This window comes from Octopus sinensis, linkage group LG4, assembly GCF_006345805.1.
Source record: "Octopus sinensis linkage group LG4, ASM634580v1, whole genome shotgun sequence".
Lineage (NCBI taxonomy): Eukaryota > Metazoa > Mollusca > Cephalopoda > Octopoda > Octopodidae > Octopus > Octopus sinensis.
Window position 1 is genome coordinate 22,997,326 of NC_043000.1, and position 23,134 is coordinate 23,020,459.

The 23,134-nt window shown below is 35.9% G+C and overlaps 1 protein-coding gene across 2 annotated transcripts in view; it reads right to left on the reverse strand.

The window, feature by feature from the left end:
- The window catches only part of LOC115210417 (complex I assembly factor ACAD9, mitochondrial), a 41,110-nt gene extending 18,873 nt beyond the window's left edge, over positions 1–22,237 (reverse strand). For both annotated transcript variants that reach the window (XM_029779018.2, XM_036501906.1), the window contains exons 1-7: positions 21,916–22,237; positions 9,488–9,581; positions 8,206–8,307; positions 6,721–6,827; positions 4,127–4,227; positions 2,987–3,137; positions 784–886 (exon numbers count right to left, since the gene is read on the reverse strand). In XM_029779018.2, the coding sequence (XP_029634878.1) occupies positions 784–886; positions 2,987–3,137; positions 4,127–4,227; positions 6,721–6,827; positions 8,206–8,307; positions 9,488–9,581; positions 21,916–22,173 (916 nt within the window). In that variant the 5' untranslated portion in view covers positions 22,174–22,237. The remainder of the gene's footprint in view (positions 1–783; positions 887–2,986; positions 3,138–4,126; positions 4,228–6,720; positions 6,828–8,205; positions 8,308–9,487; positions 9,582–21,915) is intronic.
- Positions 22,238–23,134: the final 897 nt, after the last annotated feature.

Sequence of the window (23,134 nt, forward strand, 5' to 3'; positions counted from 1 at the left end):
TCATTAAGCTAATGTTAAGAACATAAATTGTGACTAAGGTTTGGTGGAAGATCTTAATTCAAAACTTATGAAAATAAGACATTTGTACTATAGAGCCAGATGGTGGTTTCAGTTGGTATGGAAAGGGTTAAAAACACTTCTTTGCCATGTAATAGGCATATTGTCAGAAAAGAGAAAGTGAGCTTATACAAAACTTTTCTTTCACTATTAACAGATTCTCACCTTTAGATCATTCTGACCATCCTAAACCTTACCAAATCTAATCAACGAACCTGCTACTTCAATTCTTATTCCCCATACTGATTTTTCTGTTCCTAGATTCACAACAAACACTACATGTAGTGATTTAGCTTGACCTGTTTACTGTGGAAATCTGATATATCCACTCAAAATTTCATTACTCTGAACTGTGAAAAAGCAGTTTTATAAACCAATCTATATTTTGTTGAGGAATGTCATGTTTGGAACTATTCCTTGTTAAGATATGTAAAGGTTATTGAACCAACGTTGTAGAAAATACCAATTCTATCTTTTGGTAGATATTTAACATCAATACTGGAATAACCATGAAATTTAATTTCACAGTTAAAGGATTAATGACAATACAACAAACAAATTCCATATTAATGACATTGATCTCATTTAACTGTTCCATTCTACAAACTCAAACACTTCTCCAAAAGAAACAAGAAATTCTCTTCTCCATTGAATTCTTAGAATTTTGGGTTACACCATTATGGTCCTGGTCATGTTGATAAACATACAAACATTAAGAATACTTACTATTAGAGCCTCGAATACCAAGTTTGTCTTCAGGTTTACCATTTGTAATACCACCAAAATTCCTCTCTACAATGAATGCAGTAACTTTATCTACTTTTTCTCCCTGTAATTAAAAAGTAAGTAATAAAGCCATAATTGATACTTCAGATGTATTGCTGAAACAACAAAAAATAGGGAAAAAAATTAAAACAAAATTTTAATCTAAAAACTTTGAACTATGTTTCATCAGTAAACAAGATGAAATTCAACTTGTCCTATTACAAGAAGTATGTTATACTAAAAAACTACCAATATTAGTGTAGTAACCTAAACCGTGAAGTAATTTGAGTTAAAATATTTGAAACCTGTCAGCAAGTTGACAACCAAAGACCCTGATCTATATCCATATCGTCCTGCACATTCCACTTATACATAGTATTGTAATATAACACTTGTTCTGTTTTGTCTGGTTGACAAACTACATGTTATACTCTAATTTCATCCCTGAGTTGTTATCAATCATCTTAATCATCATTTCAGGTCTATTTTCCATGTTGGCATAGCTTTGATGGTTTGACAGGATCCAGAGAGCCACAGAGCTGCACCAAGCACCTACGTGATACGAAAGGCAATGACTACAAGCTATTTGGCTCAACATTCTTACAGTTCCATCGATTCCCCACCTTGCACCGCTACTTTTTTTTTTATCAACCTCAAAAGGACAAAATGCAAAGTTCATTGTGGAAAGAACTTTTCTACTAACAAGTTTCAATTCTATATTTTCATATTTAGTCACGTTAGATGATTTTTAATAGAACAATGGTTTTTAAGCTGGCAGAAACATTAGCACGCCACGCGAAATGCTTAGCGGTATTTCGTCTGCCGCTACATTCTGAGTTCAAATTCTGCCGAGGTTGACTTTGCCTTTCATCCTTTTGGGGTCAATTAAATAAGTACCAGTTACGCACTGGGGTCGATATAATTGACTTAATCCGTTTGTCTGTCCTTGTTTGTCCTCTCTGTGTTTAGCCCCTTGTGGGTAGTAAAGAAATAGGTTTTTACAGCTTTTTGCATTTCCTATTACCAACCAGTAGTATAATCTGTTTTTGTTGATTAGACAAACTAGAAAAAGAAGAAGAGGCTCACTCAGCAACACAATAATGACTGTGTGGCCAGCAGTCAGTAGTAACATAGTTCCTAACCTTGTAGCCATTATACCTCACAGGAATCCCCATCATCATTTTAACATCCACTTACATCCATACTTGCATGGGTCAGAGGAATTCACTGAAACAGATTCTCTACAGCTGGATGTCCTTCCTGTTGCCAACTCTCACCTGTTTCCAGATAAGGTAATATTTTACCTTGGCAGGGCATACTTTCATGGCAGACTGGAAATGGATGATACTGCTTGTATGACATCATCACTTGCTAACTACCACGAGATGTCAAGACAAGGAGATACATACACACAGAATTATATATATATATATATATATATATATATATAAATTAGAAAAAAAACACCTTTTATCAATTCAATAATGAAAAATTATATTATACCATTTAGAAAAATTACATATTATAGAAAGGATTAAATACAAGATAAAACATATAACAATGATTAAGTAATGAGCAAAATAATAAATAAAATGTATATATACCAAATATATACATTTTATTTATTATTTTGTACATTACTTAATCATTGTTATATGTTTTATCTTGTATTTAATCTTATATTTAATTTATATTTAATCTTTCTATAATATGTAATTTTTCTAAATGGTATAATTTAATTTTTCATTATTGAATTGATAAAAGGTGGGTTTTTTCTAATTTATAAATATATATATTTTTTTGTGAAATTTGATTTAGTATTTCTAAATTGAATTTTTCCGTGTAATTTTGGAATATTCCCTCAAATAATTATTATATATATATATATATGCATGGACACACGCACACACAGCAAGCGTCTTTCAGTTTCTGTCAACCAAATCTACTCAAAAGGCTTTGGCTGGCCAGTCTTTTATAATAGAAGACTCATGCCCAAGGTGCCAAGCAATGAGACTGAACTTGAAATCATGTCATTGAGAAGCAAATGTCATAACCATACAGCCATACCTTTCACATATACACTTGATTACTTTATTTTCCTTTTTAAACGAGATGGTATATAAATTTAAGGAAGTTTGAGCTTTAACTTCACAGAATATCATACCTTATCATTTATCAATTCTGTTCTAGCAAAAACTGTGAAGACATCAGCAATGCCTCCATTAGAGATCCATATTTTGCCACCATTAAGTAAATATGTTTTGCCATCTTCAGAGAGAGTTGCTCGAGTTTGGATAGATGCTGCGTCACTTCCACTAAAAGAAGCAATGAATCAGAAATTAGTAGAAAATACAAACAAAAGAATTCTGTAAACATTTCGATACCAGCCTACATGAGACCACCTCTAGTCTTGTGATATAAACTCTTCATTTTAATGTGTTCGTATTTAAACTGAAATCTTCCATCATATCTTCAATCTTTGCTGAGCTCCAAATAACTACTTAATGAAAAACTTGATTATTTCTGTAAAAGATTCGAGCAAGGTCATTGCCAGTACCGCCTGACTGGCCCCATGCCAGTGGCACATAAAAAGCACCCACTACACTCTTTGAGTGGTTGGCATTAGGAAGGGCATCCAGCTGTAGAAACTCTGCCAGATCAAGATTGAAGCCTGGTGCAGCCATCTGGTTCGCCAGCCCTCAGTCATTCGTCCAACCCATGCTAGCATGGAAAGCGGATGTTAAACGATGATGATGATGATGACAGTATTTCCTTTATCACTTATAAAATTATGGTTTTAGACAAGATTAATTGAAAAATATTTCGTGAATACAACAGATTTCAAGACCAACAATATTACAGTTGTCCTGGTCAGCCAAGTAAGTTCATTGTTTTGTTCTAAGATTTAAGTAGATCTTTAATATAACTGGCTCTCTGTCAGTTATGACAATGAGGGGTCCAGTTGATCTGCTCACGAGATTAATGTGTAAGAGGTTGAACACTCCACAGATACGCGTACCCTTAACATAGTTCTCAGAGAGATTCAACATGACACAGAATGTGACACGGCTGGCCCTTTAAAATACAGCTACTACTCATTTTTGCCAGCTAAGTGGACTGGAGCAAAGTGAAAATAAAGTGTGTTGGTCAAGGACACGATGCCTCACTGGGAATCAAACTCACAGCCTTACGATTGTGAGTCAAATACCCTAACCACTAAGCCACGCACCTCCATAGATCTTTAATTCACAATAACTTATGACATCTAGTTTGAACAACAGTATTTTTTAAAGTAATTTCTTACCTGGAAGGCTCTGTCAAACAAAAAGCAGCAATTTCTTCCCCAGCAGCAAGTTTGGGTAAATATTTCATCTTTTGTTCTTCATTTCCAAACAAAAGAATTCCCTATAAAATTGGAGAAATTCAATATTAAAAATAAAACTTTCATTTCACATTGCAAAATGTACATTATAATATAATAATAATGAAATTATTGTATACAGTGCTCAGGTGCACCACAACTTGTCAGGAAATGCGTATAAAGTATAGGCCAGTAATGTACAAATGTCTGGAAAGCGAACAATGTATGAGTCAGATACATGCTTGTGTGTGTATGGAGGGGAGAAAATCAGGTGTAGTGTTGGTGAATCTCAGAAAGCATGGAAGTTTAAATGGAATAACTGTATCTTTTATTATTAGTTCATTGCTTCTGATGAATTACGTTGATTTCATTTGTGAAGTAAATTAAGAATTAAAATAAGAAAAATAATAGAAGAGGATAAATAAATAATACAGGGTAAAAATAAAAGATTGATGATTATAAGTAATTAATAAAACAATTTCAATATCAAAAATTAGGAAGATTAATTGCTAACAGAAAAAAAAAATCACTTAGAAGATACGGATTGAGTATTTCAAGATGGATCAAATACATTTTCAAAAAGAGAATTTTTTTACGATTTTTGCAGGATCTAATTATTATTAGAGAACTAAAAATTAATGAAATTAAATAATATTTAAAAAAAAGTGGGGTGGAGTATGAATATGATTATAATATGGGATCATATCAGAATGCTTTGACTATAAACCTCCCCACAGCTATAGGCATATTGAGAAAGCTACTGAATCTGTCAAACATGATGTAATTGATTTCGGTATCCAAGGAAATTATCAGTCTACAAGCATTTGCTCACAACTCATCCAAAGACTTGACTGTATTCCTTCAATAATCATTCACGACTTTGACCAGCCAAGGTTCAAACTCAGACTAGTTACATTGAATTTTGAGCTCTACTGGCACACGTCCATGTTGATCAGTCTCTGATAAGGCTAGGCATTAAAATAGAAATTCCTTATCAAACTCATCCTGGTTTACTTTCTGATATATGCCCAAGACTACGCAGTGAAGCTCCCTTGAATCATAATTCAGTTTTAGCTTATGTGATGATGAACAGATATGGAAATTTGTCTTAGCTAATAACATGTAAAAAGGCAATGCAAGCTGGTCTGATGACAACACAAAGCAACAATGAGCTGTAATGAAACAGCCATGGAAAACTAACGAAGTCATCTATGAATCATAATAGTATTAAATTCAGGTACAAACTACTGTTTTAAAATGCCTGCAGTTTATGAAATAAGGCTCATCTTAGCATGTAAACCGGCAATATCCGGCCAAAATATTCTACCTGTTTTATGTTCAGAGTGGCCAGATCTGGTCTCTCACACCAACCCTACAATATCGTTTTAAAATTTAACAGCTACCTCATCAAATAATGCATGATTAGTTCAAGACAAAGTGGATAAAAAAGCATTCATTTTGGCAGAATAATGCGAACACTAAAGGGTTAAAAGTAGTGATCCCAATTTCATTACAGTCATAGAAATCTGGTCACATCTTTTACAATAGTGTTTTTAGCATGGCTGATAACAACTTGTTTCGCAACAGCAACTTTAACGCCATACTTTAGCCAGCCACATTATCAATGTTTGTAACAAAACCCTCTTCCAATTTGTTTTTACACTCATCAATATTTTTATTATTTTTGGCATTAACTGATTGGCTCTGAAAGTGGGAACGATTACATGAAATGCTGAAGCAAAAAATTTTAGCGAGTCGGGTTTTCTAAAATCAATCATTAAACAATAACTGATATCAAAAATACCAGAAAATTTCCAAATTTGAATTAATTTATAAACAATATCACAATTGGATTTTTTTTTTAAATAGTATTTTCCTACTTTGGACACGTAGGCATGATGATAGGTGCCGGCATGGTTGTGCAGTAAGAAGTTTGCTTCCCAACCATATGGTTCTGGGTTCAGTCCCACTGCTTGGAACATTGGGAAAGTGACTTCTATAACCTGAGGCTATAGTAGATCTGTGAGTAGATTTGGTACATGGAAACTGAAAGAAGCCCATCATGAATATGTGTATGTGTGTGTTGGTGTCTGTCCCCACCACCACACTGTTTGATAACTGATGTTAGTTTGTTTACATCATAACTTAGCAGTTCAGCAAAAGAGACTGATAGAATAAATACCAGGCTTAAAAAAAAAGTACCGGTGTTGATTCATTCAACAAAAAGTTCTTTAATCCTTTCGTTACTGTATTTATCTTGAGAAGCTCTCTGTTTCTTTCAGTTACTTTAAATATAACAAAGAATTTAGTAAAATAACTTTGTTATCATTAAGCTAGTGTTAGGAATATAAATTGTGACTAAGGTTTGGTGGAAGATTTTAATTCAGAACTTATGAAAACAAGACACTTGTACTACAGAGCCAGAGCCGGTTTCAGTCAGGTTGGTAATGAAAGGGTTAAGGTGGTGCCCCAGCATGACTGCAGGCCAATGGAACAAGGGAAAGATGAAAAAAAGATGAAATGAAATTTTTGTTTACCTTCAAACCTATAGATTGGTGTGCTGCTAACGTGACAGCAATTGATGAATCTAAAGCTGTTGCTTCTGCAAGTCTTGCATATTTGGTAGCATTTAATCCAAGTCCACCTGAAACGAATGAAAATAATTTATTAGTTCTTCTTGCTTAAGCTACCAAACTAGTATATTTACGGTCCTATACTGAACTGGAGAAATGACATTCTTGAGAATATAGTTCAGAATGGCGTAGGCATAGGAGTGGCTGTGTGGTAAGTAGCTTGCTTATCAACCACATGGTTCCGGGTTCAGTCCCACTGCGTGGCACCTTGGGCAAGTATCTTCTACTCTAGCCTCAAGGCAGCCGAGTGACTTTAAATACTAACAATAATAAACATATCCTTATCATTGTACATCCATTCTTCTCCATGCTTGTATGGGTTGGATAGATCTTTTTCAGTACTGTCTCACCACTTGTGGTTATTTGTCATCTTCCTCATGACATCAATCTTCACCATTTATTCCTGTCTTTCTTTTCCATGGATTCCTTCAGTTCGGTTGTCAAGCATTTCTTTACACAATTGTCATCCACCATACAAATCACAAGTCTGTACCAATTCAATTGTCTCTCGTGCACTGATGCAATTACATTATACACCCAGTGGAGCTAATTAGTATAATTTCTTTCCAACTTTCACACAACCTCTATGTTCAATGTTCATGTTTGCTGCTATGCAGCATCACACATTGAATACAAGTTTTATACACTCGGCCCTTCATTCAGAGAGATAACATCTTTGTTGTTGTCAGTAGAGATAATAGCTCTCTTAACCATCTCCACCCATTCATTCTCTGGCCGTAATGTCCATGGAGCACCAAACTTCACTGCTAATTAGGACATCTAGGAAATAGAAACTGTCAACAACTTCTATGGAACTTTCCAAGTTGGCAAAATTTATTTTATTCTCTTAGTTAATTTCTCCTGCACATCTACTTTAGATGAATTCCTGTTTGGGCATCCTTAGTTTATATTTAGTACAATGTATGGAGTTCTTATCGAACAATTTTCTGCATATCATGCCTGCACAATCACTACCCTAATGGTTGTAGAATTTCATCTACCTTACTTGCTCCCTAAAACCTTGTCTTTGCTAAGTTTACTATAAGATCGCTTGAGTCTAGATTTACCTTCTACATTTGGAAATACTTGACTAAATTTTCAACAGACCCAGGTAGGAAAACTGAGCCATCAGCACACACAGGAGATTCCAACAGTTAGTCTTAAATTTCTCTGTTATGACTTGGAGAATTGTAATAAACAAGAGGAGGCTAAAAACCAAGAATTTACCTGCATGCTAAATTCCTACCTGAACTCACAGCATCTCAATACATAACTTGCATGACTCTATCAGACCACAGAACATGGTACTCTGTCAAAGAGTTTCATCAAATGAAGAAAATATCAAACAAACTTTTCTAAATTTTAAAAAATTTCAGTAATCATATTTACCATATTTTGTAGGTACTTGTTGGCCAAAAAGTCCCATTTCTGCTATCATTTTCAATGTGTCTTCAGGAATGTGTGCATCACTGTCAATCTTCTGAGAATCAACTAAAATACATATTAAATTACCGTTAATAATTAACAACAAATAGTTTTGAAAAGTTATTTTTATAAAAATTGACTTGAAATCCTCCAAATAAACTTACAATAAAAAAAAAGCCAATGATTCTAAATTAGTAACAAACACAAAACCTGTCACCCATATGATAGTCTTATCTATTTGGTTATTTCGCCTTTACTTTTATAAGTCAATAGCATGTTCTACTGTGTTAGCAGTGCTTTTACATCACTCATTAAGGTTATCTCTGCAGATTTTCTATAGAAAATATAGCCAGCACTGACTTTTGTTATGACTTTTTGTATCCGAGATGCCAGATGTCAACAAACAATGAGATCATTCAAACTTCCAAGAATATGTTCAATTAGTATATCCAATAATGTTAAACTGCTATATTTAAACAATGAGTTTGTGTATGATTGAACTAAATAACATAAAATTGCTTTGCCCACCACTCCACTAAATTTTACTAATTTGATGCAAGAATACAGTATTTTCTTTATATTGAACATCATATTTTGTTGCTTTCATTGTGGTCGATGCCAATGCAGCGTGAATGGCGCCATGCCGGTAGCACATTAAAAACACCATTCAAGCGTGATCATTGCCAGTGGCACGTAAGAAGCACCATTCAAGTGTGGTCAATGCCAGTACTGCCTGACTGGCTCCATGCCGGTGGCACGTAAAAAGCACCATTTGAGTGTGGTCAATGCCAGTACTGCATAACTGGCTCCATGCCGGTGGCACATAAAAAGCACCATTCAAGTGTGGTTAATGCCAGTACCATGTGACTGCCCTCATGCCGGTGAGCACATAAAATGCACTCACTACACTCTCAGAGTAGTTGGTGTTAGGAAGGGCATCCAGCTGTAGAAACTTTGCCCAATCAGATTGGAACCTGGTGCAGCCTTCTGGCTTGCCAGCCCTCAGTCAAACCGTCCAACCCATGCCAGCATGAAAAGCAGACGTTAAACGATGATGATGATTGTGTTACTTTTACATTTCATTATTTCTGCTTTGTTGATTTCAAATTTAGTCATTCATCAAACTACATTTTCAAATGATAACAATGTTGCTCTCCCCACAAATACACACTAACACAGCTGCTGGCCACAGAATTTGTAAAATAATGTACATAATTTCTGAATATACTAATAAGGTGGAATTTACCTTCTTCCAAAAAGAAACGCTCCACTTGTTCATGCATTTGGTTAAGTTCATCAAGTTCTTCATTGTTTGATATTTCAGGGTAAATAAGATTTGACTAGAATAAAAAAAAAAGAAAAATATAAATATAATACAAGATTACATTGAAAAACAAAGTACATCATTAGTTGGGTTTTCTTATGCCATAAAAATAACACCAGACCACTAGAGAAGCTGCAAGCATCATTTAACGTCCGTTTTCCGTGCTAGCATAGGTTGGACGGTTCAAACGGGGTTTGGGAAGCCAGGAGGCTACACCAGGCTCCAGTCTGATCTGGTAGTGTTTCTACAGTTGGATGCTTCCTAACGCCAACCACTCCATGAGTGTAGTGGGTGTTTTTTACATGCCACCGATACAGGTGCCAAGGGAGGCTGGCAGCGATCATGATCGGTTGGTGCTTTTTACGTGCCACCGGCACAGGTATCACAACTACAATTTCCATTTGATATTTATTTTGATGTTGATGTACTTGACTTGTGCTGAGTAATTATGTAAATTTGTATAGAGGGTTTTTTTTTCAAATATAAAACTATATCAAGGTTTATCATCCCGCACTGAGGAAATAACAAAGGACCAGGAAATGTGGTGATTTGCTGTACTTAATAAGACACCTCAAAGTAAGTAAAATTGTTGTCTTCCACATGTACAGGGTTGTCCTTTCAGGTGTCAGTGCCACTTAAAAAGCACCCATGGTCAATACTAGCGTCACGTAACAGGCATCTATGCCAGTGGCACATAAAAAGCACCATTCGAGCACTTGGCCTGACAGAGGCAATGTGACCAATGCTGGTGTCATATAACTGGCACCTGTGCTGGTGGCACGTAAAAGTACCCATTACACTCTCAGAGTGGTGGGCATTAGGAAGGTCATCCAGCTGTAGAAACCATGTATTAATGTACCTATGACAATGCTGCATAAATGCATCCATGCTGGTTGCATATAAAAAATACTCAGCATGCTCTGTTAAGTGGTTGGCATTAGCAAGGGCATCCAACTATAGAAACCATGTCACAGCAGACAGTTGGAGTGTGGCCAGCTCCCTGCTAGCCAGCTCCATATCAAACCGTCCAACCCATGCCAGCATGGAAAGTGGACCGCAGGAGTGGCTGTGTGGTAAGTAGATTGCTTACCAATCACATGGTTCCGGGTTCAGTTCCACTGCGTGACACCTTGTGCAAGTGTCTTCTACTATAGCCTTGGTAGACAGAAACTGAAAGAAGACCGTCATATATATATATATATATATATATATATATATATGTATGTATGTGTGTGTATATGTTTGTGTGTCTGTGTTTGTCCCCCCAACATCGCTTGACAACCGACGCTGTTGTGTTTATGTCCCCATAATTTAGCGGTTTGGCAGAAATGACCGATAGAATAAGTACCAGGCTTACAAAGAATAAGTCCTGGGATCAATTTTCTCAACTAAAGGCAGTGCTCCAGTATGGCTGCAGTCAAATGACTGAAACAAGTAGAAAAAAAAAAATTAAATGATGATGATACCCAATCTTTCTGCTGTTCTTGCAGCTATACTGCATTCAAAATATTACTTTTTTGTCTGTAAAATACTAAAGAATATATAAAAATAAGAAAGAGTATTCATTGAGACCAATTTTCCAGGGTCTGTATGGTCCTTGAGGGTGCATATAAGATTTTGTTGTTAAAATTTGTGAGCAATAAATTGGTTATACTTCTACAATACACAAAATATTTTAATTATTTTTATATAATTCTAAATAATATTTAATGATAAAAATATTCTTTTTCTTTTTATTCTTTTAACTTGTTTCAGTCATTTGACTGTGGCCATGCTGGAGCACCGCCTTTAGTCATGCAAATTGACTCCAGGACTTATTCTTTGCAAGCCTAGTACTTATACTCCTTTGTTGAACTGCTAAGTTTCAGGGATGTAAACACACCAGCATCAGTTGTCAAGCAATGGTGGGGAGGGGACACAAACACAGACACACAAACAAATACACATACAAACATATTTATATTTGATGGGCTTCTTTCAGTTTCTGTCTACCAAATCCACTCACATGATTTTGTGTCGACCGAGGCTATAATAGAAAACACTTGCCCAAGGTGCCATGCAATGGGACTGAACCTGAAACCATGTGGTTGGTAAGCAAGCTACTTACCACACAACCACTCCTTGACCTATAAGATATCTTAAATATGGAATGGCCATGAGGAGCCATGTGAGTGAGTAAACTAGGAATCAAATGGGTTCATAGGCAAAGAATGGTTGGGAACCACTGCTCTAGACAAATGAACACAATTTCAAAACATTCTCTGAAAATCTGTGATGGATAATTATCTTGAAGGAATGCAGCAGCTTAATCTACAGAAGAAGATAAAAAAGCACACATTTTTTTTTCCGCGTCTTGGACCAAGACACAAGGTTGAAAATGAATGAAAAATACATTTTTAACATAGATATGAATAAAAATGGCACTCGTGCCGATGGCACATAAAAAGCACCATTTGATCGTTGGGCCTCACAAAGGCAATGTAGCTGATACTGGTTTCATGTAACAGGCATCAGTTCCAGTGGCACATAAAAAACACCATTCGAGTGCTGGGCCCCATGGAGGCAATGTGACCAATGCTGGTGTCATATAACTGGAACCCGTGCTGGTGGCACATAAAAGCACCCATTACACTCTTGGAGTGGTTGGCATTAGGAAGGGCAACCAGCCGTAGAAACCATGCCAAATAAGACTGAAGTCTGGTGCTGCTCCTCAGCTTACCAGCCCTAGTCAAACCATCCAACCCATGCCAGTATGGACAACAGACATTAAATGATGATGATTATGGAGTTGTAGCTGTGATTTGAAACCTCAACCACAAGCAAGCCACCATAGTTTCACCTGATTGAATCAACCAATCAGTGTGTTGGCATAGCACGGTTTTTGGCTTCTGGACCCCTCTAAAAAAATCATTTGGCACACAGCTTAGAGCACAGATGTCCAGGTGCAGACAGCCAAAGATCTCTGCTGCACAGTAGACTTCAAATATTTGGGAGTCAACTACATGTTGTCACATAGTTTTTAATAATTCAGAGCGGTCTGTCTCTCTCTCCAAGTCAGTGAACATTTATGCAGGTCATTGTAAATAGCTAACACCTGATATTTTTATGTCACACTGAACAAAATATGTTTTCATACACCATTTCCTCATTATAGCAACAAAAGCCACCATTGTGATAAAGTTGTGACTCAGCCTAAAATCAAGAAAACTATAAGAAACATTATCAATACTATAAGTGGGTGAAAGACAGACTTGTTTTCTGAACTCTTTATAACAAATGACTTAGTGCATTTTTTTCACTATGAGGAATTGAGTTATGTTAGAGTTTCCTTCAAGGCCAGCCATAACCAAACAGGCATGATTAAAAGGCATTCAAGCCATAAACATCCATCCTTCTCTTAAGAAGGTAAGGAACAAAATATCAGTACAACTACCACCACCTAGCAAACTCAGGCTTAATCTCACATTTTCCGCTAATAGACTTGGCAACAAAATAATCTATGTAGTGTTATACTTGGTTTTATCTATATAATCTATATCTCCATCTTAGTTTATTAATACAAATGCTTTGACATTTAAACATGGCTTGTCAAAACAGTTTACAAGTTTCTCTTATCAAATCAAAGAGCTTTTGCTCCTTTGAAGAATATGAATAATGTTGCTATTATTAACTTGACATCTCTAAGTCCTTTATCAAAGGTCTCTATTTTATCTCCCATTTCCCACAAAGTCCTACTATTAATGTTATCAATGTCCTACATTGAGTCACCTTTTTAATCACATTCATTGTGCCCATATTCATAAACAAGCCATTATCATCATTTTCGTTTTAACATCCATGTTCACAAGTGTCATATGAAATTCATTGAGTTGGATTTTCTAGTCAGATGCTCTTCCTGTTGACAATCCTCACCACTTTTCCAAGTAATGTTTCCCCTAGTATTTTGAACAAGAATAGCACAATGGCCAGACATGCTTACACTCAAGATTACAAATAAAGAACACCACTTGAATGATAGTGATGAGTTTAAAATTAGTCTGTGATGTCAAGGGGAGACACACACACACATAAGTATATAGCAAAACAGGAGATTGGGAACATTTTTTGGTATTATTTATTCACCATTACACATGCTTCATGTAGGTAGTGGGTAGCGATTTTCTTCACTGCTTCAGGGAGTGACGACCCTGCCTGACACGAGTCTCGGGCTCAGCTGACAGTACCCGGTATGAGCCCCTATCCAGGATTACAGAAAGGAGACAACCTTCAAAGAAATCCGGAGTGGAGCCCCGTAGGCGGTTTAGTGTTTGACTCAACACTCTTCCAGCAGCTCCTGCAACCAAGCTGGTGCTAAATGTAATGCTCTGCACTCCTTTGGATTATATCAACAAGGTCGAGAGAGGAATCCTGATGATTGGGCTACCCAGGATTTTCTTACATCCAGCCCAGGCCTGCACAAGACTGGAGAGGACATGAAATATAAAAAACCAGACTGGATTAGTTTAAGTGCAACTCCATTGTCTCCTGAGACAAAAGGATGCCAACAATAGGTTTCATTTGCTAATCGGAGTTACAAAATTGTACGTGCAGGAGAAACATAAGATATCTCCAATTAGAAATTCTTCAAAGAGAGAATCAAATAACACTTTGAAGTACTGGAATAAGCAGATGCATTTCAAGAGGTCACAGCTTGAATTATAGCCATATCTGCATTGTATATGTATATCATCACCATCATTTAAAGTCTGCTTTCCATGCTGGCATGGGTTGGACAGTTTGACATGAGCTGGCTAGGCAGAAGACTATCTATCTTGACATAGGGAGCGCACCCAGCTGTAAAAACTAACATCACCTAACCCAAAGAGTGGACTGAGTGCACAGGCAAGGTTAGTTTTGGTATGGTTTTTACAGCTGGATACCCTTCCAAATGCTGACCACTTTACAGTGTGGACTGGATGCTTTTTATGTGGCACCAGTATTGGCAGGGTCACCAAGTAATTAGCAAAACAAAGATCCTTTCAGAGAGGAGAGGACATTGGATGAGGTGATCTTGTGTCAGATGAAGAAAGGTTAGAGTGTGAAGAGAGACAGAAACAGGTGTCTTGCTGTAGAGGAGATACATGGTTATCTGGTCACAGAGAGAGAGTGCAAGAATACAAGAGAAAGCAGGAGAGGGATGGTGGCAAAGTGCCAAAGCATGGAACAGGGATCAGAATATAAATGGGATGGTAGAGTAGAGCAAGGGAGAGATGGATGGTGGCAAAGTGCCAGGGCATACCCTCAAGGTACAGGGGTCAAAATATAAATGATAGGGTATTGCATCAAAGCGACGAAAATATTTTGACAAATTAAATTTAAATGTTGAAGTGAATCTAATGGTTTTTGTGTGTTTCTAAATGGCTTATAAACACCTTCCACGCTGCAATTGATTTCATTCCAGCACTCGATCTCAGATCAGGTCACTTGCTATGCAAGTACATCTCCGTAAATGTAGAGAGAGTTTCTCATTTTTCAATGAAGATGGAGCAATGTAATTCTCTTCAACATCATAAAGACTGATTTGCTGAACATATCAAGCATCTTTCTATTTGAGAATACACAACTAAAGCACTCAATAACAAAAATTTAAATTGTTATGTGCAACAGAAACAGTATTAGTTTAAAATACCAATTTATATATAATATTTAATGCAGATACATCACAGAAAGTCAAATTAACTGTGGTATTCATCTTGAGATCATCATCATCATCGGTTAACGTCCGTTTTCCATGCTAGCATGGGTTGGACGGTTCGACCACGGTCTGGGAAGCCAGGAGGCTGCACCAGGCTCCAGTCTGATCTGGCAGTGTTTCTACAGCTGGATGCCCTTCCTAACGCCAACCACTCCATGGGTGTAGTAGGTGCTTTTTACGTGCCACTGGCATAGGTGCCAGGGGAGGCTGGCAACGGCCACGATCGATTGGTGCTTTTTATGTACCACCGGCACGGAAGCCAGTCAAGGTGGCACTGGCATCGACCATGTACGGATGGTGCTTTTTACGTGCCACCGGCGCAGGTGCCAGGGGAGGCTGTGCAGTTTTAAACAGCAACATTGTATATCTATAAGAGATATTATTTCTATACTACAGTTAGTTTGGCTTTCTGTGATGTTTCTGCATTAAGTATGATACACATATTGCTATATTAAAAATGAAATAAAAAATCTCTGCAAATGCTAAACTTGATAATCTCTAGTGATCTCTCACAGCAACCTTACAGCTGCATCTCAGAAACTAGGGTTGTTCCTCAGAGACAAGAAATACTTTACTCCAGATCAATATTCAGTTGTTGGCCTTCTTACAAAGTTAAACCATGATCCATTTTAGTGTATGGCTTACATAATTAGGACATAGCTGCTGTTATATAAAACATCCTAAAGACGGCTATTTGACAGATTAACAGAGATTTACTAAGCAACAAGATTCATTCACTTGTTCACAGACATTTTTTCTAATCCTCCCATAGTTACAAAAACTTGTATAGGCCTATTCCATTTGCCTACTTCTGCCCCACCCTCTATCTCTCTCTCTCTCTCACACACACACACATTATGTCTTGTAAAGGGCATGAGTGAATCAATGCAAGAAAATCTAAGTTTTAATTCTTTCGAATTCTCTCCATGTTCACATTTTTATTGCATATGCCAACCAACAAAAGTTCAAACTACCCATTAATTACAATTATTTTGGAGGGCATTACCCCCAACTATTCTCTTACTCCTTTTACTCTTTTACTTGTTTCAGTCATTTGACTGTGGCTATGCTGGAGCACCGCCTTTAGTCGAGCAAATCGACACCAGAACTTATTCTTTGTAAGCCTAGTACTTATTCTATCGCTCTCTATTGCCGAACCGCTAGGTTACATGAATGTAAACACACCAGCATCGGTTGTCAAGCGATGTTGGGGGGATAAACACAGACACACAAACATATACACACACATATATATATATATATATATATATATATATGTACATATATACGACGGGCTTCTTTTAGTTTCCGTCTGCCAAATCCACTCACAAGGCTTTGGTCGGCCCAAGGCTATATAGTAGAAGATACTTGCCTAAGGTGCCACGCAGTGGGACTGAACCTGGAACCATGTGGTTGGTAAGCAAGCTACTTACCACACAGCCACTCCTACGCCTATTCTGATAAATAATAAAAACAAAAACAAAATCATTTGCATCCAAATTCTGATTCTTAATTGTAATTGTTTCATTGACCAACTTCCTTAATAACTCTGAGGCATAATAATCAATCTCGATTAACGTCTATAAATTTGGAGATTTCTGCCTCTTTATCAATGACATGCTTGAAACAATAACTGAATGGATTTCTTTAAAAGTTATTTTACGTTCGCAAATCAGCCTGATTTAAAAAAATCTATGATCGAAGGCGGCAATCTTTCGTCTCTAGTAGACCTTTCCGTCAATTTCCGTAAAATTTTTTTTTTTTACATATGGGCTTGCGGGAACTTTTGAAGTAATGAGAGCGAAAGAGACTAAGAGTAAGCCATTTTATGACGAGGGAAGTTCTTTTGAAGTTACCGTGCATGGCAAGCATTGATGTACATGTGTGTGTGTGTGTTTGATGGGGTGTGGGAGACAGACAGTATGTTGTGTAAGTGAAGTGCTTCTCTTAGTGTGTGTGAAGAGACAGAGTAATGTGTGAAAGAAAGAGATAACTGAAATTTTTTACTCGGTGTATGTGTATATGTATGTATATTACTTCAAAAGTTCCCGCAAGCCCATATGTAAAAAACAAAAATTTTTTTACGGAAATCGACGGAAAGGTCTACTAGAGACGAAAGATCGCCTCGAAGGCGCGTCAACCGTAACCATCCGATCTTTTTTTTTTTGTATAGAACTTTATAATTAACGTGTCCTTTTAAAAAGAAATACATTACAATTTGAGGAATATTGTTATTTCTAGCAAGCTACATGACCGTATTGAAGTTCCTTTTATAGCAAAAAATTATTGTATGGCAATTAGTAAAAAAATAAAATAAAATAAAACGTGACATAAACAAGTGATGTAAAAATTCTTTAAATATTTTATTCAAGTCAAAGAATGATATCTATTATATCAAATAACTGTTTACATATATTGTGTATAGAAACTGATTTGACATTTGTATTTTAAGTATACTTTTCTGACATTTCTTACACAAATCGTATCTTTTCTACTTTTATTTATATATTTTTTTAGACTAAAAGTTACAACTGCATTCTTTTAAAGGAACTAATTGAAATAACATTTCAGTAATAAAGCCAAAATTTATACATACTAAGAATTTATTATCAATATTTCTTTTTTCTACTCTAGGCACAAGGCCCGAAATTTTGGGGGAGGGGGCCAGTCGAGTAGATCGACCCCTGTACACAACTGGTACTCAATTCATCGACCCCCAAAAGGATGAAAAACAAAGTCGATCTGGGCAGAATTCGAACTTAAAGTAAAGACAGACGAAATACCTATTTCTTTACTACCCACAAGGGGCTAAACACAGAGAGGACAAACAAGGACAGACAAACGGATTAAGTCGATTATGTCGACCTCAGTGCGTAACTGGTACTTATTTAATCGACCCCGAAAGGATGAAAGGCAAAGTCGACCTCAGCGGTATTTGAACTCAGAACGTAACGGCAGACGAAATACTGCTAAGCATTTCGCCGCCTTATCAATAACTTTTATTGAAATAAAACTTGCCCTGTGGTCCTCTGAATTAATATATTAAACTATCGTCCACCTGCTCTTGTAAGCCAATAAAATTACTCTAAATGTGATTTTACTGAATATTAAAGCAATGAGAAAAAGTTTGCGCTAAATTCCCAAATAAATAATAACAAAAGAACTTCGCTGCTATATTTCTTTTATCATAATTCCATTCGCATCCAGGATTTATTTTCTTTTTACAGAACACATTTTTTATTTACTAGTCACAGTCACCTTTCTAATTAGTGGTTGCCGAGGTGGAGAGAGAGTCGTACTTAGTAGTAAACCAAATGTAAATAGAGTGTTTTTAACTATATTGCGCCATTAGAGATTGAGAATGAAGTTGATTTGGCTGCTAGCATCATTATCAATTTTGAAATGCTCAAGGCCAAACCAACTAGATCCTCAAACTATCAACGTGTCCTTCCTTTAAGAAGAGTGCCATCTGCAAAAAATTTGGCTGCTATTCTTGTATTTTCCGTGGGCCGAGAGTACACGCCTATGTTGTTAAGCATGCGATTAAATCGGGTTTTTCGGTTTGCGTCATGTTTACCGTGGCTCTTAAATGACAGTGTTGTATGTAACTATACATATAACAGTCCTAGTTTTTGACCGACCTTTTAGTTGAGATTAGTTTTGTAAATTGCTTCCTATTCGAAGAGTCCTAAATATTTTGGTTTAGCTTTGAGTTATGCAATAAAAGGTCGTCGACTGCAGAAGTTCTACTTTCTGACCGAGTTCCATTTGAGATGAGTTGTTTTGTAAATATACGCAGTTTACAATTATGGTTAAATAGACAAAGGCAATAAAAATAAAAACCAAAAGAAAAAGAAATTAAATAGGGAAGGATGGAAAATGAAGTGCAAATATTTTCATCAATTTGAATTTACATAAAACAGAATTGTATCCTACATTTTGCAGATCCACCAGGCCTGTATTCAGAGGTCCCACGTATGTAGCCCAAAGTCGTAGTTTTCATATTAATAAATAAATACTGCAGACCCTGTTGCATTGCCTTGCCCCAGGACCTATAAAGGTGTTAAGACGACCCTGTTTATATCAGCTAATAACTTATCAGTCGCTTCACCTAGAAATTATATCCTTATATCTTAAGGACAAAACATTAAACTATGTGGTTCTGGACGCAAAATAGTTAGAAAAAAGAAACGAGAGCAATGACCTGAAAGTCATCGATCTCAGGTTTGATCAATCAGCAATGACCTAGGTCAACGCAACAAGGACACAGGTTGGTCGTAGAGAAAAATGGGGTTTTCTAAGAAGGGCCTAAGCGAAATAGCATTAACTAAAAACTATCAACCAAGAATTTACTACTATCCCGAGTACTGGAATTCCAAGAGACTACGAGGAAAATAGTATGTCGAAAGTTGATGTCTTTATACAACTGCGACTTTGAAAGACTTCTATGTTTTTTTAAGTTGTTTAGTCATTTTGAGAACTATATTGTATTTTATAACTAATATTAGAATATTCGTCTTTGTTCACTATTAATAGTATTGTTCGGTTTTTTATTAAGAATCGAAAAAGAGAAACAGAACTAAAAGTATGATAAAATTAAATTGAACTAAAAGCGTCTGGCAGTTTGTATTGATTTTGGAAATATAGAAAAGTAAAAATTAGCTTAATCTATTTATTTATAATTCCATTCCCATATCCAAGATGAATTATAGGAATATATATATATATATATATATATATATATATATTATATATATATATATATATTGACGTTCGGACTTGACTCGTATTATTGTTTTATCAACGTCGGGTAGATGAAAAATAAAGCTGACTTCGGCGGGATTTGAACTTAAAAGGTAACAAAATGCTAAAAAGCATGATTATACAAAGCTCTGTTAAGAAGCTAGTACCATATGGGAATTTTGGTAATATAAATACATTGTTACACAAGCAAAAAAAAACAGCGAAAAACAGATAGACAGATATAGAAGCAGAAAGACAGACAGATAGAAGAGCAGACAGAAAGAAAGAAAGACAGACAGATAGATAGATAGAAAGACAGGCAGACATGCGGATAGATGGGAAAATAGACAGACAGATAGATGGATAGACAGACAGAAAGATAGATGGATAGACAGACAGACAGATAGATGGATAGACAGACAGACAGATAGATGGATAGACAGACAGACACATAAATGGATAAATAGACAGACAGACAGATAGATAGTCAGTATTTTGACTACTGTACATAACAAAAGCGACACTATTTTGTGAATGAAATCTGGTAGTGACAAACTATGTAGAATCCAGACTTTTGATAATCATTAACTGCGTTTCATGGTTCTATGCAAAAAGCGAAAACAGTCCGATACATTTTGGTACCAAGAAATCAGTTTATTCGGCGGTCGAAGGAAGATTTCGTTGGTTTATTATTATTTTATTAAACACTTATTTTTTTTTTTCAGGAAATTTGGCAAGGTGGATTCACGATTTTCAATATTAGTTAATCTTTTACTGTGTCTGGGGAGAGTCATTTCCTTTTTGTGCCTTATTATGTAACACACTCACCGGTAAAATTTCCACGTTTTTCTTAATTTTATTGTCCTAAAATTTTCGTTGCGTCTTGCAACCTTTTCAATAGTTTACGTTTTACCTTTTAAAAGTAAAAGGGGCGTACTTCGACCCTAAAGATATCGCAAACAGCTTCAGATTTTTTTTTTTTTCGGAGTTTCAACCCATACAAGAAGGTATTTGTGTATTGTCATGACATGCCATTGCAACAATCTCAAAAGTATCTTGGAGTTATTTGGAGATGCTCAAAATTAAAGTAGTCTCTAAGATGCGTTTACGTTGCCCCTTAAACACAACTGTCTATAAAGGAATTGTGAATCCCCTAACCTTAGTTTAAGCTGCTGTGTTTGTAAACATTATTTCGACGATTATACATCCAGCTACGACAGAGCCAAATAGGTAACTGGCTGATCCCTAACTTCCACAAGTTGGATCCCATGCTTCCCTGGTTCCCTCGCTTAGAATGGACGTTTATCTAAACACCACTGTCTAGAAAAAAACGGTAAATCCCTTAATACTAATCAGTTTCTGACTAAAACGAAAATTCCCCATTTTATCTTGAATAATCTGTCTTGATTTTACTAAAGAAAATTAACCGAAAAATTTAAACACAGCTATGTTAAGAAGTTCAGTACATCTGGTTAGACTTTTGGTATCAGTAGAACATTTGGGTTTAAAGAACACAAAAGTTGGACTGAAACAGAAAGTCGATCACACATGTTCACACACACTGACGGCTTTAAACAAAACAGCGCCAAAACAAAACAAAAAACATTTTACTGGCCACCAAACAGACTATTTAGATATCTTGCATGGTTTTTGCATCTCACTAGAAACTGTTCCACTTCTAAATATTCTAATGAGTTCAATAAATTAAATTAATATAGTGATGCTAATTACCGGTAAAAATTGACCTTAAGTGTTTTAAGAAACACATGGATCCGAGACAAGACCTTTTGATTTCAAATTTCATAGCTGTTAGAAACAAACTACAGATAGATAGATAAATAAATACGTTAACAAGAAAAGGTATATTACTAACTTTGTCGAATTTGCCAAGGAAAAGGTTTTTCACGAAGGGTTCCGGAGAAGGGACCTGTTCTCCTGAGGTCGGAGAGACTTGGGAGTTTTCATAATTCTGCTTTAGAAGTGTTGACGACGAAGCTGAAGATGATGTTGCTGAAAGGAGTCGTTGTAAATTAGGAATTTGAAAGATCTTCTGAGTACTGCTTTTCTGTAAGAATTGAGTACCTATTCGATACGTAAGAGGTCGAACACCGCCGTAAGCAATTAAGGACATGGCTTTTGCAGAAGCGGACTCAGTCGTGTGTAGCAGACAACAAGCGAATGAACTGTTACAAAACATGGACACAGTTTCGTATATAATTAGTTCGCAACAAGCACAGTTTGTAACAAGCACAAATCACAAAAGAAAGAAGCTAAATATATTTTATTTATCGCATTATTTTAAATAAGATTTATTTTAAAGGCTATCTTTCACTATTATATTAATTTTCAAATGAAATATTCTTGAGTTTTTGCTTCTTTGTTCGTGGATCTATTTTCTTTAGTTCATTATAGATTACTGCGCAGAAACTTCGATTTATTCCAATAACTTTTAGTGATTTATGACGAGAAGGCTATGCTTGGTAGAATCAGTAGAATGCGAGACAACACATCTTGCTCTCTTTAGTTATATCCCTCTAAGGCTCTGCATACAAATTTCACTGGGGTCGATTTGTCTTTGACCCCCTCCACTGTAGGTGAAATAATTGCGGTTATATGCTAGATTGATTAGTCTCTCTCTCTCGCTCTCTCTCTCTCTCTCTCTCTCTCTCTCTCTTTCTATCTATCTATCGATCTTTCTTTCTTTCTTTCTTTCTCCTGTTTCTTTGAACTGAAGTTAAAAATTCCTTGGATGCAGTTATATAAAATAAATATATATATATCATTTTATAAAAACATTTAAAACTTTTCTTCAACTTTCTATCTCTTTGATTTCGTTTGATCACTCAAATTAGATGATGATGATAATAATAATAATAATAATAATAATAATAATTAATTCTTTTTATTGGCCACAAGGGCTGACACACATGATTAGTAAACATAAAGGGACAAAACAAGACGAAAGGTTACAAAGGGTTTTTATAATAATAATAATAGTAATTAATTCTTTTATTATAATAATAATAATAAGAAGAAGAAGAATAACGATGCTATACCAGACAGTGGGTCTCATGGCTTCTATGTACTACTTA